Source organism: Malaclemys terrapin, chromosome 12 (genome assembly GCF_027887155.1).
Source record: "Malaclemys terrapin pileata isolate rMalTer1 chromosome 12, rMalTer1.hap1, whole genome shotgun sequence".
Lineage (NCBI taxonomy): Eukaryota > Metazoa > Chordata > Testudines > Emydidae > Malaclemys > Malaclemys terrapin.
The window spans coordinates 36,592,674-36,611,840 of NC_071516.1; the positions used below are offsets into that span (position 1 = coordinate 36,592,674).

The following is a 19,167-nucleotide window of genomic DNA, read 5'->3' on the forward strand; positions in this document are numbered from 1 at the left end:
TGCATGGAGAAAAGAAAATGTGGAAATCAAACGTCGATCACAGAATTCAATCTCCTGGATTTCAGGAATCTTCATGGATTGCAGATTCTTCTCTTCCTGCTGTTCCTAGTGATCTACACTGTTACTATGGCTGGGAACATCCTCATTGTTGTGCTAGTTGTGGCTGATCAGCATCTGCACACCCCCATGTACTTTTTCCTGGGGAACTTGTCCTGCTTGGAGACCTGCTACACCTCCACCATCCTGCCCAGGATGCTGGCCAGTCTCCTGACTGGGGACAGGACCATCTCATTTAGTGGTTGTATCATACAGCTTTATTCTTTTGGTTTCCTAGTGGTGACTGAATGTTTTCTCCTGGCAGCGATGTCTTATGATCGATATTTAGCGATATGCAAACCCCTGCACTATTCAGCCCTTATGAATGGCAGGTTCTGTCTCCAGCTAGCAGCTGGGTCTTGGGTAAGTGGCTTTCTGGCTATTACCATAATTATATTTTTGATGTTGCAGTTAACGTTCTGTGGCCCCAATGAAATAGACCATTTCTTTTGTGATTTCATTCCACTTCTTAAACTGTCCTGCAGTGACACGCAACTGATTTCAATGGTAAGTTTATTCCTTTCCTTCTTTGATACATTTCCCCCTTTTCTACTAACGGTGGCATCCTACATATATATCATCACCACCATCCTGAGAATCCCTTCCACCACTGGGAGGCAAAAGGCCTTTTCCACCTGCTCATCCCACCTCATCGTGGTGACCGTTTTCTATGGAACCTTAGTCATTGTCTACATGCTACCAAAAAACAACACACTGAGAGACCTAAATAAAGTGTTCTCTGTCTTCTACACTGTCCTGACTCCTCTGCTCAACCCCCTCATTTACAGCCTGAGAAATAAGCATGTAAATATGGCCCTGAGAAAAGTTCTTAGTAAGTTTGCTGGATCCAGTTCACAGCAGGTGTAAACTATAGTCAATGAAACTGTGCTGATTTACTCCAGCTGGTTATCTGGTCCGGGGTGATCACCAGAATTTGGATGGGTATAATAAGATGAGGATTAATCAATCTGTTTTAAATGCTCTGATGGGGGCTGCATGTTGATGATTCCATACTTAAACCACATGATGCATCATAGGAGACTGTGAGCATATAGTGAGTTCTGAGGCAGCTCCTTCAACTTTAGTGCCTGTGTCTGGCATGTGAGGCCTTGAAAGTCTCTGGGGTGCAGGCTTCTTGGAATACAACTCATGTCCCATTGTCTCCCCCAAAGTGGAGAATCTGAATGGATCTAGGCTGTTCTCAGTTGTAGCAGATGACAGAACAAGGAGTAATGGTCTCAAGTTGCAGTGGGGGAGGTTTAGTTTGGATATTAGGAACAAACTTTTTCACTAGGAGAGTGGTGAAGCACTGGAATGGGTTACCTAGGGAGGTGGTGGGATCTCTTTCCTTAGAGGTTTTTAACTCAGGCTTGATGAAGCCCTGGCTGAGATGATTTAGTTGGGGATTGGTCCCGCTTTGAGCAGGGAGGTGGACTAGATGACCTCCTGAGGTCTCTTCCAACCCTTATATTCTATGATTCTAAATCTGACCAAATTGCACAGGACAAGATCTATGCCAGGGCTGAGGATGCTGAATATATATAACTAGGTGAAAAGGTAATTGACCTGATGGGTGTCCATAGTGTCTGTGTATGTAGCATTTTACAATTCTGTCCAATTTCCATAAAAATGAAAAAAAAAATAAAGTATCTAATTTGTTGTCTCTTTCTTTTAATGTACCTATGACAGTCTGTGAATTTACATGCATTCATTATCAGATAGGTGAGGAAATACCTTTTTATTGGGCCAACTTATGTTGGTGGAAGGAACAAGCTTTTGAGCTATACAGAGCTTTTCTTCAGGTTGTGCTATCAAGTCATTTTCAGATATCAGTTCTGGAAAAAAGTCAACAAGCAAAACAAACACACACAACCCAAACATAGTCTCTTCCTTCTCATCTATATTATCAGATTCCAGGATTGTCACTCAGAAGCCTAGAATGTCTATTGAGTCAGTGTGAACAGATGGAAACAGCCACAAGATTGGTAGAGAGCTCTTTTTGTTTGGAATATCACCACGTTCAGCCCTCACTGGTATTCATGGTTTGGTCTCATCCCATTTTTAAGTTCTTAGACATTTTCAGCCTTTTTTACACATAGGACTTCATGAGAGCTTAGGATTTCAACTACTAGTCTGTAAATAATCCATCCGTTCAAACCATTGTCTACTTCCACAAACTTTTAGCCTGTGGTGTACTTGTCTAAATGGAAGGCTTTTGCTTAAATATCAAGAAGTGCCAACCTAGCTGTAAGTAAAATATAGGATCAAATGTCTCCTAACACCTATGAATTGTGCAAATAGATGTCATGGTCTTGATACAGGAGTGACTTGGTGGAATTCTCTGGCTTGTTCTATGCAGGGGGCTAGGTCATGCTGGTCTTTGATTCCCCTAAAATCAGTGGATGAAACCCTGATCTCATTGAAGTCAGTGCCATTGGCTTTAATGGGGACAAGTTTTTGCCCTGTGAATTTACCACCCACTGGCAGGAACATGCCCTATTGAACAAGGTACAGGAGTGGCAGGAAAATCCAAGCCAGGTGCAACTATGCTGTGCTGCCTTTGCAATGGTGTTTTCTGTGCAAATATTTTTGATTCAGTGCTTCCCAGTGAGGGATGGTCTGCAATGGTCCAGGCAGGAAGATGGCTCAAGATGTTTCCCTCATCAGCTTCCCCTTAAGGGTGGTTAAGGTAAAATGCCAGAACTATGGGCTCTGTTGACTCTGGGTTGGTCCCAGACAGTCTACAGAGCTGGTTTGATTAGGAGGGACCAAAGCCTAACAAGACTTGAAGAAGCCTCCAGGGTTTGAAAGGACAGCCTTTTGGAAAGGGGCACTGAAGGGGAAGAGCAGGGCTGTCTAAAGCAGCTAGGCTTGCAATTACAGCATGGCATGACTTCAGGTAAAACAGACATGCATACAGGTTGCTTTCTGTTTTCAAATCCTTTCTAATCTAACACTTTGTTCCAACTGCTAAACAAATATACTCTATTTTAAGGAAGCTACTAGTCACAGGTTCCCAGAGGGAGGAAATTCAAGTGCCATGGGTATGTCTACCCTGCTGCCGGGTGTGTGCTTCACTACTTGTGCTCTAGTTAGCTCAATAAAAGTAGAAGTGAGGATTCCATCACAGTGGTTTCAGAGAAGGCTGCACAATGGAATACATACCTGGGGTGGGAGGTCAGGTGGACCTGTGCAGTCTATGCTATCCTGTCCTTGCTTGTACTTTTAGTGCATGAGTTGGAGCACAGCTAGTGCTGATATGTCTACACGAGCTGCCAGTCACATCCCTGGCTGACGGAACTTCAGAGGGTGAGAACTCTGAGATTCCACCCTGAGGCAGGTTAAAAAGACCTGAGAGGCAGCCAGCCCCATAACTATGGGCTGGTCTACACTGGGCGGGGGATCAATCCAAGATACACAACTTCAGCTACGCGAATCTTAATGAGACGTGATATATCGATTCCAGATAAATCGATTGCTACCTGCCTATATGGCTGGTAGTGAAGACGTACCCTAAGACAATGGGATTTTCCAAGTTACTCAATGGAGTTAGGAGCTGAACATTGGGTACCAAAGAGAGTTGGATGACTAACTGCCTTAAACTCAGTGGAAAATCCCAACCTTTGCACACAATGTAACTAGCACTATGTTTTCTAGTGCTGCAACTTTCTTCCTTTGTAATTGGTCTCCTGCCCTGCAGTGGGATGCACACAGGGGAAAACAGGAGGTGGATTCCTCAAAGCTTATGGTAAAGGTTCAACTGAGCCCAGACACAATAGGAGTAGTTCTTAGATGTCCTGGTGAGGTTTGGGGTTCCATTGTGCTGGTTCTTGAATACAAGTAAAATTAAAAGGCCCTGTCTGAAAAGAGTAAGGTCTAAAGCTCCAATCTCAGCAGCTGATTCCATGTCAGAGGGTCCCTACGGTTCCATGTACCCCACTAAGATCAATGGAGCGCTGATGGGAAGAGTTTGCAGTGGGGGACTGTTGTAAACACTCAGAGAGAACAGACCTCCTGGGTGACAGTGTGTCACTCTCTCTCCTACGCATACATGCTCATCTATCCCTCTTCCTATCCCCATTCCTCCTCACTTATCTAGCTCCATATATACCTACCTACCTGTTCCCCAACTACTTGTTTATCTAGCCCCATGTATACCTACCTACCTAACTGTTCCCCTATCAACTCATCTATCTAGCCCCATGCATATCTACCTACCTGTTCCCCTAGCTACTCATCTATTTAGTCCCATACATACTCCTCTATCTATTTATCCCCATACAAGTGTTATGTCTGCTCTTACTTTTTCAGTGTATCATCTACTAGGGTTGCTAGATTTTTTTTGTGTTTGACAGATAACTGGGTTTCTGATAAACTGGATACTTCTGCAGAAATCCTTTATTATTTATTAATATCATCATAATTATTGTTTATTATTAGTGCCTCACAGGACCCAGACAGGTTCAGGACCATTTGTGCCAGGTCCTATTCAAACATAGAAAGAGACAAGCCCTGCCTTGAAGGTATTGGGGTATGTCTGCACTGCAGCTGGAAGCCAGCCTCCCAACCTGTGGAGACAGACTTGTGCTACCAGGGCTTGAGCTAGCACGCTAAAACTAGCAATGTGGTTGTTGCAGCAGTGGTGGAAGCTTGGGCTACTCACCCACACTTGGACCCACCCAAAGGAAAATTGGGATTTTGGGTAAAATAAAATAAAAATGTCTGTTTTCCTCAAAGAAAAGATTTTTCTCAAAAAAAGGAAAAAAAAAAACATCTCTTTTGTGCTGGGCTGAGCTGGGAGTGGAGATCAGCTTCTTGTCCACCGTTTTGCTCTTCTCAGCCTGGAATAGAAAAAGTCACTTAAGGTCTGAACAGTAAGTGTACCCTGTCATGCCAAAGGCTAGGGGAAAGAAATGTCCTAGGATCTGCACATAGCTTGGCATTGGAGCTTCTCCATCCAAAGGAAGATCTCTCTAAGGAGATGTTTATATCCTTAGATTGGCGTTTGGTTGCTCAGACTAATATCCCTACACCGTATGGGTGAAATTTTCAAAGCCATCTGTGGGATTGATCTATCAATCTGTCTGTCTGTATGTCTGCATTAGGTACCTGTATAACCCTCATCACTGCAGTATCTGAGCACCTCACAATGCTTTGATGCACAAAGACGCGAGATAATGGAATTTCTCGGCTTGTCTGTCTGTTGGTCCACCTCTCTGCATGCAATGCAGTAATGTTTGAACACCACATCTGATCCAGTCCAAAACTTCAGGGGATGTTCTAGGCCTCAGTGGGCAGAATTGTAATGTTGTTGGATGAAAATTGGAAAGCACAAAAGGGGAAAATGGGGGATACACAGAGTCCTGACATCTGGTTACAAGACCCATCCTCTTTAACTAGGGCTTGGTCTACACTTAAAAAATAGATCGACTTAGCTTGGTCACTCAGGGTTGTGAAAAATTCTGAACCCTGAGTGGTGTAGCTAATTCAGTCTAACCCACAGTGTATGCACAGCTTGACTGATGGAATAAGTCTTCTGTTGACTTAGCTACTGCCTCTCAGAGAGGTGATTTAAGAACATCAATGGAAATCTTCTTGTCAATGTAGCAAGAACCTGAAGGGGGGTTCCAAAGAGGATGGATCTAGACTGTTCTCAGTGGTAGCAGATGACAGAAAAAGGAGCAATGGTCTCAAGTTGCAGTGGGGGAGTTTTAGGTTGGATATTAGGAACAAACTTTTTCATTAGGAGGGTGGTGAAGCACTGGAATGGGTTACCTAGGGAGGTGATGGAATCGCCTTCCTTAGAAATTTTTAAGGGTCAGGCTTGACAAAGCCCTGGCTGGGATGATTTAGTTGGGGATTGGTCCTGCTTTGAGCAGGAGGTTGGACTAGATGACCTCCTGAAGTCCCTTCCAACCCTGATATTCTATGATTCTATAGCAGCCACTTCAGTAAATACTCAATGGAAGCCAATGGGAATTGGATTCAGTAAGAAGGAGGAGGGAATGTGACTGAATATGGAGTAAGGATGGCATGTGTAAGGACCTAAAGATCTTACACTATGGAAATTCAGATGGATGAAAGAGTAGATAGCCAGATAGATGCATTCAACCAGGGCCGATGCAACCATTTACGTGATCTAGGTGGTCGCCTAGGGAGCTAGGATTTGGGGGGTGCTATTTTCTTCGGCAGCGACCACGGCGGCCGGATCTTTGGCCACCCCGGTCACTGCTGACATTTAGGCGGAGAGAGCTGGGGCAGTGGACCACGGGGAAGGCTGCCTGCAGCAAGGGGGGGGGGGGGCGTCATGCAGAGGAACTCCCCACCCCAGCTGACCTCTGCCCCGCCTCCTCCCCGAGCTCACCGTGGCTGCTTCACTTGTCCCACCTCCCAGGCTTGCATGCTCGGGGAGGAGGCAGGACAGGGGCGGGGGAGGTGCCTCAGGGTGGGGGGTGGGGAACTGGGGTGGGGGAGGTGCCTCAGGGCGGAGGGGGGAAGATGGCGCAGGGGGGCACCTCAGGGTGGGTGATCGGGGACGGGGGGGGGGCGCAAGGTGGAAGTTTCGCCTAGGGCGCAAAACATCCTTCCACCGGCCCTGCATGCAACAGGAATAATAAAACCACATAATAATTTCACATAGACTCTGTGGAAAATTTATTGGTTCACCTCTTAATAGAAAATCATCAGTAATTTGAACTCCACCTTCACAGTCAATTTTCTTGCACATTTGTTATTTTAATCTAAAGCATTAATGGAGTGTCTGCCTTCCAAAGAAATCAATAAATTCTCTAACCCCTTTGCTTAAAGCCTTTTTAACTTCCTTGTTTCTCAGGCTGTAGATAAGTGGATTGGCCAAGGGAGTCAGGACAGTGTAGAAGAGAGAGAACAGTTTATTCAGGTCTCTCAGTGTGTGGGTTTTTGGTAACAGATAAACAAGAATCAGGGTCCCATAGAAGATGGTCACCACAATAAGGTGAGAAGAGCAGGTGGAAAATGCCTTGTGCCTCCTGGTTGCAGAAGGGATTCTCAGGATAGTGGTGATGATGCACATGTAGGAAGTCAGGGTTAATAGAAAGGGGCCCACTGCTATTAGGGAGGAGAGAATAAAAGCCAGAAGTTCTATCAGTTCAGTGTCACTGCAGGAAACATTTATCAATGGGGTCAAATCACAAAAGAAATGGTCAATTTCATTGGGGCCACAGAAAATCAAATGGGACAACAAAAATATAATTATGGAATTAATTACAAAGCAGATTATCCAGCAGCCAGTAATGAGAAGTAAGCAAAATCTGCCGTTCATCATCATTGTATAATGCAGGGGTTTACATATTGCTAAATACCGATCATACGACATTGCTGCTAGGAGATAACATTCTGAACCTGCGAGGCAACCAAAGAAATAATATTGTACAAAACAGCCAGTAACAGAAATGGTTCTGTCCCTAGTCAGGAGACCAGCCAGCATCCTGGGCAGGATGGTGGAGGTGTAGCAGGTCTCCAAGCAGGACAAATTCCCCAAAAAGAAGTACATGGGGGTGTAAAGATTCTGATCAGTCACAATTAATGCAATGATGAGGATATTCCCAGCCATGGTCACAATGTAGATCACCAGGAACAGCAGGAAGAGAGGGGTCTGCAGTTCCTGGAGACTCCCGAATCCCAGTAGGATGAATTCTGTGATGGATGTTTGATTTCTCCATTTAGTGTTTACCATGGGTCTGATTTCCTAAGAACAAGGAAATGAAATGAAAAATGGAAGTGAATAATATAGGCAAAAATCTCAATTGCCATCCATACATTTTCACAGAACAAAGTGATTTTTTCTAAAGGGTAACTGTCGAAATTCTCTTGCCGTGTGTATTGTACTCCAGAATAAATATTGGTGAATCCTTGACAGAAACCTCATAATTAAGAAAGAAAGAAAGAAAGAAAGAAAGAAAACATGCCTTACTGAAACTCACTATCCAGATACACTTCAGGCTGGAAAGCTGGTTAATATTTCATAGCCCATCAACATTGTCATACACTTTCCCTGAAATATAGGTAATAACCACTGACTCATCGTTATCATCTTAAACTATGAGAACAGAGTATGTAGGTCCTGGCTCTCTTTCCCTTGTAATACGATGATGTTCATCTCTTACATCAGCCTTTCATTTATATTGATGTGCATCGAGTCTGACTAGGACTTACAATACAGTAGTGGCTGGAGCATTGGAGTGGGCTGAAGAGTGCTGGATGCTTTTCACAGCTTCCCTGGTGACATTTTTTTAATTTGATTTTTTTTTCATCTTGAATATAGGATTTTTTCCTTTTAACTAGAGTAACACATTCTGAGGTCCCTATTCTGATTCACTCCAGAAATGAGTAAAAATGGTGTGTCTGTCCTGATGGAAATTCTGATGTTTCCGATTTCTTTTTTGTTCCTCTGTTGCGAAGAACAATCAAGATTTTGAAATTCACCATGTAATGAAAATTGCAAAATATTTAATTTTGGAATCATCAGCTGGACTTGATGGAAACATATATCAACCAGCTCTATTCATTTCTTACTCTTACTCAATTAAAAATTACATTTGAGCAAAAACAAAGTAAGGACTTCAGGATTTGAATAGGAGTCAGGTATGTAGGTGTGATGTTATCTGATTAAAATATGACCATATAGATCATTGTTGCAACCACTGTTATATATTTGCAGCAAATATTGTACAAAGATTGTTGAGTGAGGGGTCTATGAAAAGATTATGATTTGCTGGTTATGATTATGCTATCTCTATGCATGTATCATTTTTGTATTTGAAGTTATAAGTATTGGCTGTATACTTGGATTTCAAATGTGTGCTCCTGGGGTACCACCCACAAGGTAGCTAGCCATCATATCTTGGAGGGACTATTCAAATTGAGTGGCTCATCGAAAGAACATTTAACTGACAATGGATCATGGGAGACACCCATCTCCACTTAATGGAATTTCCTGCTGTGACTGGCGAAATGCATGGACATGGGACTTTCCCACATGACTCCAAACTCCATCTTGTTGCTGTAATTTTCCAGTAAGAACAATGGAATGCCCTCCACATGGCAAAAGCTATAAAAGACCATGGAAACCCCTAAATTTTGTCTTCAGTCCAGCTTCTTACCTCTGGAGGAACTTTGCTACTAACTGAATCTCAGAACAAAGGACTGGATGACCCATCCAAGCTGTGGATGTGTTCCAGAGACTTAGAATCATAGAATCATAGAATATCAGGGTTGGAAGGGACCTCAAGAGGTCATCTAGTCCAACCCCCTGGTCAAAGCAGGACCAATTCCCAACTAAATCATCCCAGCCAGGGCTTTGTCAATCTGGGCCTTAAAAACCTCCAAGGAAGGAGACTCCACCACCTCCCTAGGTAACGCATTCCAGTGTTTCACCACCCTCCTAGTGAAATAGTTTTTCCTAATATAGAACCAGGACCTCCCCCACTGCAACTTGAGGCCATTGCTCCTTGTTCTGTCATCTGCCACCACTGAGAACAGCCGAGCTCCATCCTCTTTGGAACCCCCCTTCAGGTAGTTGAAGGCTGCTATCAAATCTCCCCTCATTCTTCTCTTCTGGAGACTAAATAATCCCAGTTCCCTCAGCCTCTCCTCATAAGTCATGTGCTCCAGACCCCTAATCATTTTTGTTGCCCTCCGTTGGACTCTTTCCAATTTTTCCACATCCTTCTTGTAGTGTGGGGCCCAAAACTGGACACAGTATTCCAGATGAGGCCTCACCAATGTCGAATAAAGGGGAACGATCACGTTCCTCGATCTGCTGGCAATGCCCCTACTTATACAGCCCAAAATGCTGTTAGCCTTCCTGGCAACAAGAGCACACTGTTGACTCATATCCAGCTTCTCGTCCACTGTGACCCCTAGGTCCTTTTCTGCAGAACTGCTACCTAGCCATTTGGTCCCTAGTCTGTAGCAGTGCATGGGATTCTTCTGTCCTAAGTGCAGGACTCTGCACTTGTCCTTGTTGAACCTCATCAGGTTTTTTTTGGCCCAATCCTCTAATTTATCTAGGTCCCTCTGTATCTGATCCCTACCCTCTAGTGTATGTACCACGCCTCCTAGTTTAGTGTCATCTGCAAACTTGCTGAGAGTGCAGTCCACACCGTCTTCCAGATCATTAATAAAGTTATTAAACAAAACCGGCCCCAGGACCAACCCTTGGGGCACTCCGCTTGAAACCGGCTTCCAACTAGACATGGAGCCATTGATCACAACCCGTTGAGCCCGACGATCTAGCCAGCTTTCTATCCACCTTACAGTCCATTCATCCAGCCCATACTTCTTTAACTTGGCGGCAAGAATACTGTGGGAGACCGTATCAAAAGCTTTGCTAAAGTCAAGGAATAACACATCCACTGCTTTCCCCTCATCCACAGAGCCAGTTATCTCATCATAGAAGGCAATTAGGTTAGTCAGGCACGACTTCCCCTTGGTGAATCCATGCTGACTGTTCCTGATCAGTTTCCTCTCCTCTAAGTGTTTCATAATTGATTCCTTGAGGACCTGATCCATGATTTTTCCAGGGACTGAGGTGAGACTGACTGGCCTGTAGTTCCCCAGATCCTCCTTCTTCCCTTTTTTAAAGATGGGCACTACATTAGCCTTTTTCCAGTCATCTGGGACCTCCCCTGATCGCCATGAGTTTTCAAAAATAATGGCTAATGGCTCTGCAATCTCACCCGCCAACTCCTTTAGCACCCTCGGACTTGACTTAAACCAGCAGTTTATTCCACCACTGCTACAAGCCTGAACCAAGAATTTTGCCATTACTGTATATCATTGATTCCTTTAACCAATTTTAACTCTCACCATTCTTTCTTTCTTTCTTTCTTTCTTTCTTTCTTTCTTTCTTTCTTTCTTTCTTTCTTTCTTTCTTTCTTTCTATAAATAAACCTTTAGATTTTAGATACTAAAAGATTGGCATCAGCGTGATTTTTGGGTAAGATCCGAGTTATATATTGACCTGGGTGTGTGGCTGGTCCTTTGGGATCAGAAGAACCTATTATTTGATGAGACTGGTTGTAAAGAACCTCTCATCTATGAATCCAGTGTTTTTGGTAGTGATATAAGGACTGGAATACCTGAGGAAACTGCCTTTATGTTTTCTTGTTAGCCAGTACAGTGAAACAGGAGTTTACTTTTGTGGCTGATTTGGTATATCTTATAAAAGAATAACCACCAGTTTTGGGTTGTGTTTGCCCTATTTTTCAGCAGTTCGTCCTGAATTTGGCATCCTCAGTTGTGACCCACTAAGGAATGGTTACAGTAGGTGCTTTTGAACTCATAGAAATGATCATAGAAATGTAGGACTGGAAGGGACCTCAAAAGGTCATCTAGTCCAGTCCCCTTCACTGAGGCACAACTAAGTATTACCTGTACCATTACTGACAGGTTTCTATCTAACCTGTTCTTAAACATCTCCAAGAACAGAGATTCTACAAACTCCCTAGGTAATTTGTTCCAGTGGTTAACCACTCAGACAGTTAGCAAGTTTTTCTTAATGTCCAACCTAAATCTCCCTTGCTGCAATTTAAGCCCATTGCTTCTTGTCCTATCATCAGTGATTAAGGAGAACAACTTATTAAACTCATCTTTATAACATCTTTTATGTACTTGAAGACTGTTATCATGTGTCCCCCTCCCCCGAGTCTTCTCTTCTCTAGACGAAACAAACCCAGGTTTGTTTGTTTTTCAATCCTTTCTTTGTAGGTGACTATTTGCATCTTTAGACACCAAAATAACTTGTCCAATAATGAGCAGTGACAAGTTTTTACTCTTTGTAATTCTGATTCACAGAACAGAAGGGAAAGTAATTTTCTTATGATTTTGTTTGTATTCCCTCTGGTCCCCAGATGTCTAACACGTAAGATCATAGAATCATAGAATAGCACGGTTGGAAGGGACCTCAGGAGGTCACCTAGTCCAACCCCCTGCTGAAAGCAGGACCAACCCCAACTAAATCATCCCAACCAGGGCTTTGTCCAGCCTGACCTAAAAAACCTCTAAAGAAGGAGATTCCACCACCTCCCTAGGTAACCCATTCCAGTGCTTCACCACCCCACTAGTGAAAACGTTTTTCCTAATATCCAACCTAAAACTCCCCCACTGCAACTTGAGACCATTACTCCTTGTTCTGTCATCAGGTACCACTGAGAACAGTCTAGATCCATCCTCTTTGGAACCCCCTTTCAGGTAGTTGAAAGCAGCTATCAAATCCCCCCTCATTCTTCTCTTCTGGAGACTAAACAATCCCAGTTCCCTCAGCCTCTCCTTATAAATCATGTGCTCCAGCACCCTAATAATTTTTGTTGCTCTCTGCTGGACTCTTTCCAATTTTTCCACATTCTTCTTGTAGTGTGGGGCTCAAAACTGGACACAGTACTCCAGATGAGGCCTCACCAATGTTGACTAGAGGGGAATGATCACACCCCTTGATCTGCTGGCAATGCCCCTACTTATACAGCCCAAAATGTCATTAGCCTTCTTGGCAACACGGGCACACTGTTGACTCATATCCAGCTTCTCGTCCACTGTAACCCCTAAGTCCTTTTCTGCAGAACTGATTCCTAGCCATTCGGTCCCTAGTCTGTAACAGTGAATGGGATTCTTCTGTCCTAAGTGGAAGACTCTGCACTTGTCCTTGTTGAACCTCATCAGGTTTCTTTTGGCCCAATCCTCTAATTTTACGATACTTATACTTTGCTTGTCCCATTAAACCTATTTCTTCCAGCTGTTTGCTGCATAAGTTATCAACGTTTTCTCTCCTTTGCATTTCCTTTGATTCAGCTCTGAATTTGCCCCACTGTATTCAACAATGTCAAAAATTAAGCAAAGTAAATTTGTCCACATGTAGCATAAACACTAAGGAGTAAAAAGAATTATTTAGAACACCAGTATAATGATGAGACTAAGGTGTTCAAGATACATCTTAGATTGGCCATACAATAACATTTTTGGAGAATGATGTCCACTTGGTCATGCTATAATCTCCTTCCAGTGACCGAGTCCCACAGTCTAATTACACATTGTGTGAGGAGGTATTGCCTTTTATGAGTTTTGAAATTTGCTACCTTTCAATTTCATTGAATGTTCTTTTGTTCATGTGCTGTGACACAGGGAGAACAGGAGTTCCGGATCTCCCTTCTCTAGACCATTCATAATTTACAATGGATGCCACTTAATAGCAATCCTAATAGTAACGACTTTTGTTTTAATGTTAATGGGATATGAATATTGGCAACAGGTATGCTGCTTACCAACAGTTTTTTTGGAGGAAAGGCCCCAGCTGCAGGCAGGTTTCTGAAGCTGCAGTCAGGGAAGACAAGGCCCAGAGCTTTGTTCCCTGGCTTTTGCTTATTTGCAACTCCCAGATAATAGCAACTTATTCCTGGGAAACAAGAGGTTGCTAATAAGCGGTATACACTGTATTTCGGGACTGAGTAAACACTGACTAAGGAATTCAGTATTTCACTCTATGATTTCTCAGTGGCTGTTCTCAGTGGTGGCAGATGACAGAACAAGGAGTAATGGTCTCAAGTTGCAGTGGGGAGGTCTAGGTTGGATATTAAGAAAAAAACTATTTCACTAGGAGGATGGTGAAGCACTGGAATGGGTTACCTAGGGAGGTGATGGAATCTCCACTCTTAGAGGTTTTTTTAAGGCCCAGCTTGACAAAGCCCTGGCTGGGATGATTTAGTAGGGGTTGGTCCTGCTTTGAGCAGGGGGTTGGACTAGATGACATCCTGAGATCTCTTCCAACCCTGATATTCTATGATTCCTCTATGATTCTATGATTTCACTGCAGCTAACAACCATGGAAAAGATTTATGTTACCTTAATTATCTGCTTGAATTTCTGATGCAACCTCTTCAGTCAGGATTTCAGTAACTGGGTTGTATTTCCCACATGCCAACCATTTTCCTGATATTCTTCATACAATTGTGAAAAGACATTCCTGAGATGATGCATTAATCTCTCTCTGCTACTCCATTCATTTTGTTGGATGCTCTTAGAAAACAACTAATGTTGTCTTCTCTTCATGTTTATATGCATTCTAGGATCATGGGGATTTTTCATTGATGTCACCAAGGAATTAATTCTATGTTTATATCAGAGTAAATGTAAACAACACCGTTAATTGATAATGGCCAAGCTCAGTAGACATCCCTATTCACAAAGGGAAAAAGTTAATTGTAAATTATTCATCATTATTCATAAATTATTCATTTACCAACATAGCAGTTAAAATATATATAGATGGAGAAGTTATGCATGCAAAACTATAGGGATTTTGTCATATTTTATTTTATGGTTACATTTTAAAATAGTTCATATTGATTAATAATTAATTGGTTTAACAAAGAGAAGGTTGAGGGGTGACTCGATTACAGCCTATACGTATCTACAAGGGGAATAAATATTTAATAATGGGCTCTTTATTCTAGCAGGGAAAGGTAAAACATAATCCAATGGGTGGAAGTTGAAGCTAGACAAATTGAGACTTGAAATACAAATACATTTTTCATGGTAAGAGTAATTAACCATTGGAACAATTTACCCAGGATAATGGTTGAGCCTTCATCAGTAACAATTTTTGGGAATGGTTGGAAGGACTTTGATCTACTGAGGGTCCATAAGATTGATGGGTCACCTCAGGTACGCTTTTAACCTGTGTATAGTAACATTTATTGTTTTCTCCCATAGGGAAGGTACCTGAAAGGGAGCAGAGATTCAGCTAGTTGCATGACTCAGTATCTCGGATTTCATTTTAAAATGTTTTAGACCAAAGGAAAAGATAAAGACATGAACTGCAGACTGTCTGAGGGAAGGAAAAAAAGTTCCTGTGCAACGAACTCCGACTGCTGCCCACCCCACCGTGTTTCTGTGAGATAGCTTGCAGCCCACTTTGGGACAGGGATTGGTGGACCAGGGAAGAGTGATCTCCACCATGCCCAAAGAGGAGTTGTGGTGGGTCCTGCACCAGTCACATAGATGCCACTGCTACCCGCAAAGGATGGGTAGGACCACAGTGCATGGGGCATGGCCAAACAAAGGAGTGGGCTCACGGGTGACCTCCATGTGTCGGTGTGTCTGGGGCTCTAGATTCCCTTAACCTGGACACAACCACAATGTGTTACAATGTAGATATTTCCAGAGTCAAATCTATGGACATGGAGACTGGTCTACTCTCTCCCTCATAGGTAAGCTCCCTTTAGGTTACAGGGGACAAAATGGGTTGGTATCTGAGCCACTTTCTTGTGGACTGGATTCCCAGTGGAGGCTGATAGGACCTAGAGACCCAACTTGCATTGCCATTCGATTAGAGCTGGGTACCTAACTCCCATAGGGTCCTTCAAAAATAGTAACCATACACCATGGTGAGCAGTATAGAGAAGGTCGATCGGGTGCTCCTATTTATTAGAGATGGTCAGAAAAAATAATTTTGTCATCAATAAAATGAAGAAAAATTGTTCATTTTAATTGGAATTTTTGTCAAAAAATGAAAAATGCAAAAAATGAAAACTGTTTTTTTTTTCTCTCTGAAAACTGCCAAGAACTGACTATATACATTCTATCTATCTGGTTATGGTGACACTTGCCTCGGGTGCTCTCAATGGTAAGCCACGATGTTACCTCTCTGCCTCAGCAAGGGAGAGCTTTGCTGGACCCTCATCTCCCTGCCAAATCAGCAAACTATTTGAGATTCTGCCAGTCTTAATAGTGCCTTGCAGGTAATCTTCAGTGAGCCCCAGGTCCTCAGCTCCCACAGGGATTCTCTCTGCAATGTCTAGTTCCTGTCACTGGACAGACACAGATGGTATCATGTTTGCTGCCTGCAAAAAGACAGTACACCCACCGGCCTCTTGGCTCACTGAGGACATGCTGTTTAACTTAATACATGGCACTGAGATGGTTTATAGTAAAACTGAGCATGAGTTTATTAATATAGAACCTACATTTAAGTGATACTAAGCAAGGACAAAGAGACAGAAATTGTTACAAACAAAGCACAAGTAAAAACACTCATTCTAGTGTCTAAAACTTAACAGGATAAAATTCTGGTCTCAGGTGATTTCTCACTTCTAGTCAGTTCTCAGCCTCTTACACCCACATGGTTCAAGGTTCGACTTTTCACAGATTCCAAAAGCACTGGCTCCTTTTGTCCCTTAACATAACTAAGGGGGTTTCTCCGCTTTTTCTGATAGCCCCGCAAGCCTTTGAAATATATTCCTCCCAAGTGCACACCCCAGGAAGAGTTCTTCTGTCCCAGATGCCATGCCGTCTTTCTGCCTTCTTCTCCTGTTGACTCAGATGCAAAGGTAACTTCCATTGTCTCTGATCTCACCTTGCTCAATTGACCTCAGAGACAGGCAAACAGGCAGAAAAACATTTCTTTGTCTGGAACAAACTTCTTTGTTTGCTCTACTTGGATTGCTTGGTCTGAACGTATTTTAGGAACATATTTCCAGTGCACTTACATGACTCTTTACATGCTAACCATACATACATTGTGCAGTAATGTTAATGACTTTTTATTGTCACCACTTTTTATATGAGACCTTACAAGACACTGTTCAGCTAAATATTCTGACAACATAAAGGCAACCAACAATTTTCAGGTTTTCTGGTGGAAATTGGAATATTTCTGAGGAAAGTAGGCAGGATCAGAGAAAATTTCTTCAATCAAAATACTATTTTTCATTGAAAAAAAAATTAATGGAAAATTTTGGACCGACCAGCTATATACTCCTTTTCATAATGTCTAGACAAAAAAACGACATGAAGAGGGAGTTAAGTAGGAGAGCACAGATCGTTGACTTATTATAAGCTATATTAAAGTGATGGTATCATTATTGAAAAGCCAAGTGTTAGAAACACAGGAAATTCAGAATTAAGGTTAAATTGAAAAGAAACACAAACACGTTAAGGTCTGGAACTGCATAATTAGCACACCCAAGCAACCTTATTTCTGCTCTTAATGACACCAATCTATAGCCATTTGGTTGTGGTGAAGGCTTTCAGAGTTTGTGATCCCAGGTTATATTAAACTGACTTTTAAAAGAAATTATTTCCCCCCCCCCCCCCCCCCAGTGCGGCATCATGGTAAAAAAAGAGGGTGATAAATCCTGCTTTTGATGAAAACTCAAACTAGCCTTAACTAAGGGACCATGAAAGACGTATGCTGGGAATCAAGGGGACATTTAAGGAAACAATTTTAAAACATTTCTCTAAAATTCACTTTACTTTCAGAATTCATTGTAGGAAGTATTACTGAGGCAATGAACTTAGCAGGAATGAAAAAGGACTAAACATGTACATAGACAAGAATAGCATCAGTTACATGACAGCATTATTAAAAGAAAGTCAAAACCTAAACCTGCTCTTTTTTTCCCCCAGTTTCCTGTTTTCTAAATTCAGTTTCATTTTTATTAAAAAATGTACATTTTAATTGAAAAATCATTTTAATCAAAACATTATTTTAAAATTTGACCAGCTGTATTGTGATGTATCTGGAGTTAGGCCCCTTTTAACAACAAGCTACTGGAGTAGATGGACCACTGGTCTGACCAAGGATGGCAAGTGTTATGTGCCTGTGTTTTCTCTCAGGAAAGCCCTAATTTTTCTGACATCTTTACTGAGTACGTTTTTAACTTCTTTATTTCTCAGGGTATATATGAAAGGATTGGCCATGGGGGTCAAGACAGTGTAGAAAAGAGAAAACACTTTGTTCAGGTCTCTCAGTGCATTGTTTTTTGGTAACAGATAAACAATGATTATGGTTCCATAGAACAATGTGACCACAATGAGGTGAGAGGAGCAGGTGGAAAAGGCCTTTTGCCTCCCGGTGGTGGAAGGGATTCGCAGGATGGCGGAGAGGATACATAAATAAGATGACAAGGTGAGTAGTAATGGTGGCAGAGAGAATATGGAAGAAAGTAGGAAAACCACAAGTTCCATGAGGTGGGTGTCGCTGCAGGAGAGCTTAATAACCGGAATTAGATCACAAAAGAAATGGTCAATCTTGTTGGGGCCACAGAAAACTAACCGTGACAACACATATAATATAATGGAATTACCCAACAAGCCACTTATCCAAGATGCAGCCACTAGCTGGAGGCAGAACCGGCGATTCATGAGGGCTGCGTAATGCAGTGGTCTGCATATTGCTAAATACCGATCATAAGACATGGCTGATAAGAGATAAGACTCCGAGCCCGCTAGGAGACCAAAAATATAATTTTGTATGAAACACCCACAAACTGAAATAGCTCTGTTTCCAGTTAGGAGACTCTCCAGCATCCTAGGCAAGCTGTTTGAGGTGTAGCAGGTTTCTAAGAAGGACAAATTCCACAGAAACAAGTACATGGGAGTGTGTAGGTGATGATCAGTCAAAACAAGCAGAATGATGAGGATGTTTCCAGCCACGGTCAAAATGTAGATGACTAGAAACAGCAGGAAGAGAAGGAGATGCAACCGTGGAAGATTCCCAAATCCCAAGAGTATGAATTCTGAGATGTATGTTTGATTTTCCCATTCCGTGTTTGCCATGGATTGTGTCTGTAGGATAAATGAAGAAATTATAACCTTTGAAAATATAGTAAGAAAGGAATACAACCATTTGTGAGTCATACAGAGAGATAGGTACACAGTTAGACAGACAGTCTGGATTTGGGTAGGTTGAAACTTTTCCATAAAATGCTATTTTTCAATGGTAAACTGAGTTTTCAACTACATGAAAACTTCTGCAGAAAGTATCTGTTTTCCTTTACCCTTAAAACTAATATTTTTCAGCAGATAACTTTTTTCAATTTTTCTATGAAAAGTTGCAATGTTCTACTGAACATTTCTATGAAACGATTCCCCCCCCCATTTTTGTCAAAATTTTCAGTGGAAAAATAAAATTTCTGATCAGTTCTAGATTTAAGTGAAGAAAGAAAGAAAGAAAATTTAGTGACATTGAGTGAGATTTTCAAAGTCTAACGCTGTTCCTATTAATGTAAATGGATAAAATTCCCACAGATTTCTGTGTGA

General features: G+C 42.2%; 2 protein-coding genes and 1 pseudogene across 2 annotated transcripts; 1 reads left to right on the forward strand and 2 right to left on the reverse strand.

Moving 5' to 3' along the window:
* On the forward strand, positions 1-1,020 carry LOC128845944 (olfactory receptor 10A7-like; annotated as a pseudogene).
* A 5,824-nt stretch (positions 1,021-6,844) lies between these two features.
* LOC128845945 (olfactory receptor 1020-like) lies at positions 6,845-7,810 on the reverse strand. The gene has a single exon (XM_054045046.1). It carries the CDS (start codon positions 7,808-7,810, stop codon positions 6,845-6,847), a length of 966 nt encoding a protein of 321 aa, XP_053901021.1.
* A 9,908-nt stretch (positions 7,811-17,718) lies between these two features.
* Positions 17,719-18,684, reverse strand: LOC128845946 (olfactory receptor 6B1-like). The gene has a single exon (XM_054045047.1). It carries the CDS (start codon positions 18,682-18,684, stop codon positions 17,719-17,721), a length of 966 nt encoding a protein of 321 aa, XP_053901022.1.
* Between the last annotated feature and the right edge of the window lie 483 nt (positions 18,685-19,167).

Coding starts and splice junctions, on each gene's coding strand:
- LOC128845945 (XM_054045046.1), bottom strand. CDS start 7,810: ATGGTAAACACTAAATGGAGAAATCAAACATCCATCACAGAATTCATC.
- LOC128845946 (XM_054045047.1), bottom strand. CDS start 18,684: ATGGCAAACACGGAATGGGAAAATCAAACATACATCTCAGAATTCATA.